This window comes from Zootoca vivipara, chromosome 11 (genome assembly GCF_965207765.1).
Source record: "Zootoca vivipara chromosome 11, rZooViv2.hap1.1, whole genome shotgun sequence".
Classification (NCBI taxonomy): Eukaryota; Metazoa; Chordata; class Lepidosauria; order Squamata; family Lacertidae; genus Zootoca; species Zootoca vivipara.
Window position 1 is genome coordinate 11,829,277 of NC_142594.1, and position 9,810 is coordinate 11,839,086.

At 42.0% G+C, this 9,810-nt stretch overlaps 1 protein-coding gene and 1 non-coding gene across 2 annotated transcripts in view; one reads left to right on the top strand and one right to left on the bottom strand.

Moving 5' to 3' along the window:
- SACM1L (SAC1 like phosphatidylinositide phosphatase) overlaps window positions 1-7,488 on the bottom strand; it is a 29,314-nt gene extending 21,826 nt beyond the window's left edge. Inside the window, exons 1-2 of the mRNA XM_035129429.3 lie at window positions 7,140-7,488; window positions 116-213 (exon numbers count right to left, since the gene is read on the bottom strand). Of these exons, the coding sequence (XP_034985320.1) occupies window positions 116-213; window positions 7,140-7,177 (136 nt within the window). The 5' untranslated portion in view covers window positions 7,178-7,488. The remainder of the gene's footprint in view (window positions 1-115; window positions 214-7,139) is intronic.
- A 203-nt stretch (window positions 7,489-7,691) lies between these two features.
- On the top strand, window positions 7,692-7,764 carry TRNAR-ACG (transfer RNA arginine (anticodon ACG)). Its single transcript has one exon. It is a non-coding gene; the product is annotated as a tRNA-Arg (tRNA).
- Window positions 7,765-9,810: the final 2,046 nt, after the last annotated feature.

The window sequence follows — 9,810 nt, forward strand, 5'->3', positions numbered from 1 at the left end:
GTTTATGAGCCAGATCTGTGATGATTTTCAGGTTGCTGACTAATTTACTGTGTAGCTTAAAGGAAAATAATTTAAGGCTAAACTACAGCATTTCCAAAGTGATGATGAAAAATACCTGTAAGAGTGACCTCTGTGGAGACTCTGTCAATGGAAAGTACGTCCTTGGCTCCATCATCACAAGCTTCCACATAAAACCTTTCTGGTGTTATGTGCCTAAAATGCAAGAAATGTGCAAGAAATCACAACCAGACAAGCAACATCACTTTAAAATACTAGGGCTCGCTGGAATTCTTAGTATGATCACCCATAGGAAGAAAAGCTATATACCCATTATGCAAGACAGTAAACAAAGACAGCAAGTAAAAAGCTCCGGTTTGGGGAAGAGCTGCAGTGGTAGAGCATCTTCTTTTAAAGTGCCAGGTTCAAACCCCAATATCTCTAGGTATGGCTAGGAAAGACCCTCTGTTTGAAACCATGAGAGTGTTTGAAACCATGAGAGTGTTTCATAAATGTACTACCGAGCTGGTTGGACCAATAGGCTGAGTTCATTTAAGGCAGCCTATGTTTAGCATCAAGATAGTCAAACCTCAAATCTTACTACTTTGAGGAAACTTTGAAAACAAAACTTAAATTTGAAAGGAAGAAGCACTCTTCCTAAAAGAGGAAGATCTCTCACACGTGTAACATTCAATTTTTGATGTAGCTGAATTATCTCTGCACCTTCCAGTCCATCTCCCAATGCTTCATTGTGCTTCTCTTGCCTCTTCCTATACCTCCCCACTTTCACCAAGTGTTCTGGGCACTGGGCAGAACATACAAATTACAGGACATACCCCAAAACACGCAACTAAATGGAGATACCACAGTGGATGCGAAATACAAGTTAAGAAGTCTGTAGTTTAAATATCACTCCAGAATAAGACACCAAGAATAAAAAATATACTTTAAATGTACCATATTTGCTTTCTAACGCTTTCTTTAAAAGAAGAAAGACATTCTGCTCAGAATGGCACGTGCTAATAACCTAACTAAATTACATTATTAGGCACAGACACGCATTAACATGCAAATGATGCGAGATCAAACAATGGAATCACATTTCCATATTCACAGCAAATGGCAGCTATCCAGCAAAAGGAAAGAGCAACCAATTCACTTTCATTTTCAGCAAGGAAAGCATATGGGAGCCCGTATTTTTTTTGTTAGCAAAACAACTTGACAGCTTCAAACAGAGCAATGCAAGATAAGAAGAGGGGAAAAGCTTCCTTTGAGCAGCTGATTTAGGAGAAGGGACAATATATCTATGCGCTGTTAAGCAGTGAGATTGGCAAAACAGGGTGAGAAGAGAGAAAGGGAGCACAAGCCTTAGATGCAGTCATCCATTATGCTGGCAGAGGCCCATTAGGAGGCACTCAAAACTAAGGACTGACAACAGGGAGGATCTCTCAGCAGGGGGACTAAAGTAGGTAAGCCATTTCCATGCTTATCAGCTGGAAAATAGGTAGGGCCCCTTGCTGCTTGATGTTTCAGCCACCTGACTCCGCACACTGTTTTCACAGCAGCAAGGTCCCCCCCCCCCAAAGACAGAAATCTTGGAAGCTCAGAAATGTTATCTCCCCCCCCCTCCTACTGCCTTTTTCCACTCCTTAGTCTAAGGTAACAGATATTGCTAGAACTTTAGACAAGCTATCAAATAGAGATACAGTACAAAGAAGAATGAGAAAAACCTGCAGAGCATCTTACATAAAAAAAAAAGCACTAAAGGAGGACAAACTAAAATCTGAAACTGGCTGGTGGGTCTAAAGACTGAAGCCTCTTCAACTACTTGAGTATTGAGACTGTTCCATGTTCAGATCCTATTTCTATAGGTGCAGCACAGCTTAGGGCTAATTCCTACACACATACCTCGCTTACAGTCTAGCACTGGAACTGTTGCAACTGAAAAGACAAGCGCTGCATATGGTGATATTATGTATAGAAGCATCTTATCCGATGTTTAGCCATGCCAACCAATTCACAAATACACATCATTTAATGCTGGCATCATCAAATAAATGATTGTGTATGAGCAAACGCACATTCCGTCTGCTTTGTTCTTTGAAACACACCATGATTGGATGGATTAATCCGGAATTTCTCAGGGACTTTGACATACAAAATGCTTTACACTCCATCTCTCTTATCCTCACTAAAAACTTAACAGAGCAACAGAGAGTCTCATGACTCCTTAGTTAGAGGAGGACATCACATTCCCAGGAATCCTAAAGTTTGGCTCACTACTCTCTCTCCCACCCAAACACCAGAACCACATAACCCTCCTAACTAATGATCAATTAGCATAACACAGGGCATTTACAAACTCTCTTTAAAATCTGCATAGTTATTTTCTCAATCAATTTTACTGCAATCACTCTCTGGGTTAATTAACTTGACACAGGAGTTTAACTCCTGGCTTGGCTCATTATAGCATCTGTCTGGAAAACAAAGTAAGTTCAAATTGGTCCACCTTTGTAAATTCCTTTGCATATCAATCTACAGCTGTTGTTCTAGATGGCACAGAAGACAACTGAATTCCCCAGTGTAGTGTCTGTATCTTCCAACTATTTCATAGTATTTTCTTATTGTTGCCTGTACGATCATGGTGCTTTGATTCCAAAGCTGTGCATTTCTTTATTTTATTAACAAAGACAATGAGGGCGCGGAGAGGCCTTGTTTCTCATTGCCCTTGAATGCTACTGCTATAAATTTGATTCAGCTTGCATTTAAAGCCAATAGTGCAACTTCTGAAACAATACGAGAATAGAACTATAGCCATCCTTCAAAATTTGCACTTATCACAGTTTTGCAATCCCAACCAATGTTCATAAAAATGCATCAGCAAAAGAAGATGTCCTGTCTCCCTAGTGCAACCTTGACTTGGTATTTCTTTGCACCTTCATGTACTTCATGCCTAGTTCTCATCTTCCTTCACACTTCACCAAAATTTCCAGGTTATGGCCCTTTTCTGCCTTGCCACTCTATCTGTCTAAATGAATCTCCAAAGTTACCCAACAACAACAACTAGTAAGTTAAATAAATAAATAAAATTAACAAGATACTAACAAAGAGTTGCTTTTAAAAAAATAAATCAACACTTGTTTCTTTTAGCAATATAACAACAGGGGCAAGCATGTTCTTTAAAAATGAAAACTCAAAGTTATTCAATCTTGAGTTACCTAGATGAGCCAGTTTATATGCGAGATAAAGATCTTGCGATGAGGTCTTGTTTAGTTTTGTGGTTTAGTTTCATAGGCTGCAAAACATATCTGGACGCATTTCAAATCACAAAATCCATGTATTATTTTCGCACTTCCAACCACCTCTCAGAATGGGTAGACAATTCAGAGACAGACTTTACTGAATGCTTAATACTCATTTGGGATTTGCAGATGTAAGTCTTCTCCGCAAAAGCACCTTGCTCTTTTTCCAATGAGGGGGAAAGACATTATGCACTTACTAATGGCATCTAAAGTTAGCATTGGTTTCAGCATCCACTATCATTTCAGAATTCTTTTATACAGTTTCACTGCTCCAACCTTGATTCCAGTAATGTACATATTTCCATCATGAATGCTTAATATTCTAATACAGGAAGCTAGTCAGTGCCAGCAACCAGAGATTGTCGAGAGAAGAATCCAAAAAGGAACACATACTGTGCTGAGCAGTGCATCACCCATCCATCTTGACATTATCCTCAAACTAAAACGAGAATGAGGGCAGACAGGCCACATTACACTAACATTTATGCAGCACCCTGAACAGAGACGATTCTGCAAATTGTATAAAATGTTACATTTAAGTTCTACTTATGCTGCTCTGTGCTTCAAGTTGCCTCATGTCCCAATCAAATAATTTTCAATTGCATAACCCTTCTAAGTATCCCTATTAACATAACTAACCATTTTTAAAGCAAAGCAGCAACAGCTTTCTTTAAAGAGAAAAAAATCATTTCTGCTTGTTCTCGCTCGCTATTCATCTGATTTTATTAAAGCTGAGATGCTGCCTGTCAAATATACCATGATCAGAAGAATACCTTTTTTCTATATGTCAGCCTACATTACTGAATGGCAAAGGCAAAAGTGACAGCTCTCTGTTCCCAGTCGTGCAGGATCTGGGTAGACACCTACTTGAGAAGACACTGTCTACGCTTCATGAGAACTACATTTAAAAGTGAACTTTCATCTTCTATAATTGATCTGCTCACATTTGAAACACAAAACCTGCAATTGTTTGGGTTGTCCTTGGGGTTCCAACTAAGAGTCAAAAGGTAAAATCTCTTGAATATTGTTCAAAAAGTGAAGGTAATAAGATAAAAATTCCATATTAAGACAATACCTTTATCACTGACATTCATCCATATTTACATAACATACTTATAATAAAGGATTGCAATACTTTCATGTTACTGGGTATCCAACAGTTAATTCTGTTTCTGTAAGTTTCTCTTTATTTGCATGCCTACTGTTTAAATACAAAAGACTTGGGTTATTAAACAGTATACAAATATTTTTTAATAAGTAGATCGCTGCTGTTTGGTTTTATTAATGTGTCCTACTGAGCTGTCTTAGTTATAAGCTTCATTGTTAAACTAATAGCAGCTAGGTGGACACTTGCATATATTTTTGTATGTTCTCATCCTCATTTCTGCTCCACAAAGCAGCCCATCAACTGATTAATTGACATGCTCTCTTGAAAGACAAAACATTCCACTCCAAGATTTCACAGCAGAATGCAAACATGGCTTGAGAAAATATGAACAATAAGCATCATTCCTGAGGAAACTGTAGCTAGTGAGGGGTACTGCAACAATGAAACAATATTTATACACTTTGCTTTAATGTTAGCACTTTAAAATCAGGGATGGGGAAGCTGGTGTCTTCCAGATGTCATTGGTCTGGGTGGGATGACGGGTTGAGGGCACCCATCCCTGCTCTAAAGGAAAAGCAGGATAGCCAAGGAACAACTGAATTAGCTTGTTTAAATTAAAGTAAGGACACATGCAAGATGAGGCCTGCATGCTCCTACCGCTTGATCAGATAATGTCACAACTGAAACACATACCAGGTTACACAAGAATTAAATGCCAACAGAAAAAAGTGACTTTAAACCCTCTTCTAATCCCAGTGGAAGTTGCAGGAAATTTTGCAATCTCCATAGTACTTGAAAAGCCTATTTGAAAACACAACCACCTATTATTATCTTGCAATAATACAAAAGACGACCCAGGAACAGAGTTCGATTTTGAATGATCCCCATAGTGATTAGGCACTTAATTATTAAACACACAGAAGACTGCGGAAATTAAATGTAACAGCATCAGTGTACCTGAGAATTTAAACTATAACCTTCTAATTGTGCATATTTAGAAGAAAGTTCCACTAATTCCATAGGTTTTCTTTCCATGTAGGTATGTTTTAAGATGAGGATGCTACATCTCTTTTAACCAACACTAAGGGTGTTTACAAAAGAATCTCCCTGGAGTGTCCTGAGTCATCTTTCCAGCCAGAACCATATGTTCCCTTCACTGGCATTTCTCATTTTGCTAGGCTAACCTTCACTTCAGGCTATAGCATTAGAAAGAATGCAACTGAGCCCCCTTTTAACTTCATTATGAATAATGCAAATACTAGAAAGACTGGCAAGGGTTGCTCTACTTTTCAGGAGCCACAGTAAAGGCAGAATCACATTTGCAAAGAAACAATGACAGGAGAAAAGAATGGACATGCAGAGTGAAAGTGGAGAGGAAGTTTAGGTAAACCGAGAAGCTGCTTCCATATAAGAATTTACATGAACTGTAGGCATTGCAATGAGAGGACAGACAACAAAACCCTGAAATTACTATTTCTTACACAATGTAAATTTTTACATGGAAGAGCCTCCATATTTGTAAGGAATTATGTTTGCTTTACTTTACTCTTTTCTTTTTCTTTTTACTGTTACCCACCTTGCTTCTCCTTGGAGAAACAGGCAGAACAGGCATTCAAAAAATAAAATAAAATAAAATACAGTAAGCAACTCGTTTCTACAGGAAAGTAGTCCCCAAGATGTTGCAGCCTAGTTGTTAATCAGAGTACATATTTTTCAGGTGAAGGACCCAGGGTGAGAATAGCAGGTGTGTAATTAGTGATTTGAGGGACAGATTAGAGGACTGGGATACCTGGGTTCAAATCCTCACTCAGCCATGAAACTCTCTGGGTGACCTTGGGCCAAACTTCTCCTCAGCCTCACCTATTCAGAGTTCTTTGTGAGTGTAAAAAAAAGGTGGATGGGAGAGACCTTGCACGCAACCTATAGGCTGAGGATAGTTCAGTGGGGTGGAGCATGAGACTCAATATCAGGGTTGTAAAATGAAAAACAAAAACCTAAATTGCAAGGGATTGATGACCCTCACACAGTTCCTTCCAACTAAGGTTCTATGAACTCTCTGGAGAAAAAAACTGCACCAGAAAAAAGGAATAAATGTTGGTGTTGTGGAGAAGGGGGGAAATACCCACTGAGAAGAAAAATGTAGGAAAGGCAATGTGACCCTGTGGAAACGCCCTCAATGAGATATATACCCTTTAGAAGATGCACAATGATGTGATGTGCAATGTTATTTTTTATTATTTATATATGTGTGTGTTGGAAGCTCCCCAGTGTGGCTGGGGCGACCCAGTCGGAGGGAGGTGGGGTATAAACAATAAAATTGCTGCTGTTGTTATTTAAGCAACATGGGGTGAGAGGGGGTCGAAAATAGGAAAACAACCCAAGCTAGTCTGGGATGGGATGGTCGCGTCAGAGGAGAGGCAGAAGACATTTTTGGCGGGGAAATGAAGCGACAGGGAAGATGAGGCGAGTGGAAGGAACTGTTTCGGCTGTGCAAAGCGGGGGGGGGGCAATTTGGGCCGGGGCGGAGGGGGCGTCGTCGGAAAGAGGGGCAGCCAAGGAGGAGGCCAAGGGAAGCTCGGAAAATGGCCACGGAAAGGGAGGAGGAGAACGGCGAGGAGAGGCCGGCGGGTGGGCACTGCGGGTCTGCCATTGGGACAGGGGCTCCGGTGGTCTGCACTGCAGGGAGGGTTTTTCCCCTCCCTCTCCCTCCCTCCTTCTCGACGTCCACTCACAGCTTCAAGTTCTCGTAGGCTCCTGCCGCCGCCGCCATGGCCCCCTCAGCCGCTCGCCTCTTAAGCACCGCCCGGCTCCTCCGCTTCCAGCACTCCAGGACTCTCGCCTCACCTCTCACCTGACGCGCCTGGGCCTTTCGGGACGGAGCGCCGCTTGGGACAAAGCTACTCGGAAAGCATTTCGGCGTCGGGCAAAAGCAGCGCGGCGGCTGATTGGAGAAGGCCGTTTCTCAAGGCCACGCCGGCCTTACGCTCGTGGAAAGGGAGGGGGAAGAGGGGGGGAATGAGCTCAGCATTGTGACGCTGCTAAGGCGCGAGCTGCGGGCGACGCCGAACGCACCCTGAGCCCGGATTGGCCGCGAGATTCGTTTGGGCTCCGCCTCCGCATAAAAAAAATAAGCTTCCCGCGGGCTGCTGGCCAAAGCGAAGGCGCCTGGGAGGGTTTTGATTGGCTGGCTATCCCCCCGCCCCGCCCATCCGGCTGAGAGAGAGGAGTAAGATTCTGCGGCAGAGGAATTTAGAATATGAGCAAAGAAGATTTAACCACCAGCGGGGCCAGTGGCGCAATGGATAACGCGTCTGACTACGGATCAGAAGATTCTAGGTTCGACTCCTGGCTGGCTCGGCTTTGTTTTTCTTCCCTACCGCTTTCTTAATTCAGGTTGGAGTTTTGAGCAGTGGGAATCGCAAAATTCACAACACTTTCTGATTCAGTTGGCTGCAGATCCACTATTGCAACTGCAGTCCTGAAACTCCTGGTGCAGTTGTTTTTATTAAATTTCATATTTCTATGCCTTTTCTTTCAAATGATTGACCATTTTTCTATGCCGCTTTTCATTCAAATGAATCCCAAAGCGGCTTACAAACAATAAATAACAGTGTCATTATAGCACTTATATAACGTAATAGAACATCAGAAATACAGCATAGACTAACAAATAACCAGTCAAACAATTGCAATCTATAAACACTGTTAACAAAGCAACAACAAAAATTAAGCTGAAACATCACAATTAAAGCAAAAGTCATATTAGCAAAGCAACACTGCATTTGTAGCCCATAAAACAATATTAACATTAGTAAAATAGCAGCTAAAAACTAAGCACTGTTAAGTTCATATGCATACTCTCCACACTCCCATGACTTTTTATTGTACTGTGTGGCATACCAAAATTCTGATCCAAAATAAATTTGGGCAAAACTTTTGCCCAAAGTGCAGGTTTTGCAAACTGCAATGTGAGAATTTTCTCAAAACTATGACCACTGTATTAACTACTACGTTGCACTATTAGTTTATGAGTACCACCCATCTTTATATAGGGGTAGTTCTTCCACTGTTGGAGGCTTGGTTTTGTGGGGGGAGACAACAATAAAAGTTCCAGCAGTTTTGAGCTTCCTAAAATGCCTCATGTCGGCTGCACACCTGAGCTTTCCTGCAGTGCCACCCTTACAACAGCCAGTCAGGAGAAGGAGCCTGGGCATGCACTTAGACACTGAAGAAGTCAGCAAAGACCCAGATCTTTAAGTTGCACTCTGTGGATCAGTGCAGAACTGTGGGGTAAAATGAATTTTCTGTGTGTCTTGCTTCATCTATAGCTCTTGGACTCCTTTCTGCAAAACCTAACAGTAGTAAGTGAATGTGGCTTTGCAGGAGATGTGTGTTCTCCTTAGCAGGAACCTCAAGACCTTGGACCTGCACTCCAAAGATGGCACCCAGGAGAAGATTGTGGAAGCTGGCAGTGTCGTCTGTGATTTTCAGGAATACACATGATTATGCTTGCCCTAAAGGAGTCCTGTCTTTGTGGATGTCCCATGCAGAGCACACCCAAAGGCCTGAGGATTTTCTGGACACTCCCTACAAAAAGCTCTCACAGCACCCAAACCTGTGTGGGTGCCCTTGATCAAATGCTTGCAGAACTCCAGGAGTTCACTGTTAATAAGCAGTAGCTTGTAAGAGGTCCTAAGATACACAGTTCAAATATAGATGGAGAAACACAAATAGAGTTTTGTGCAGAGTATACTGCAGAGAAGATCCCAGTGGAAATCACTTGAGGCTGAGCTGGTTTAACTAGGGCAGACAGGAGGCTGGGAGCAGGTCACTGGCTCAGAGGTCATGGTACTACCTTGATACAGATGGAAAACCAACCCACAGAAAGCTCAAGGGCTTTTTAGTCAGGGCCTGTTTGCACAACAGCCTTTGCAGTTTTATTTGCACAATGTTTGCAAGTGGTTGCTGCAATGGGGTTTTGTTTTGTTTTTGCAAAAGGGTGTTCCCCTTAGCAGAAGTGCACTGTGTACAAAGAGAAACTGCTATTAGGGCTTGCTTTGAGCATTCTTATTGTATTTGACAGCAATTTATAGACACTGAACCCCCACCCACCTTGTTGCACCTTTGTACACACATTACAGGGACCATGAGAATGGTGAGCAGCAGCAGCAGCAAGGACAACCACAGGAGGAGCCCATGTTGTCCCAGGAGAGACTGCAGGATCCTGAAAAGGGACCTTTGGGCATTGGTAGCCAAGGAGCTTCAAAACAGCACCAAGTTGTACTCACCCTACATGGGCCCCCCTTGATTAATGTTGGGACCAACAGTGAGCAGATGCTGCAAGTGACATGAGTGTCTTGTATTTCTGCTTATGTGTGTATGGAATGCGTGTTTATTAGTGCA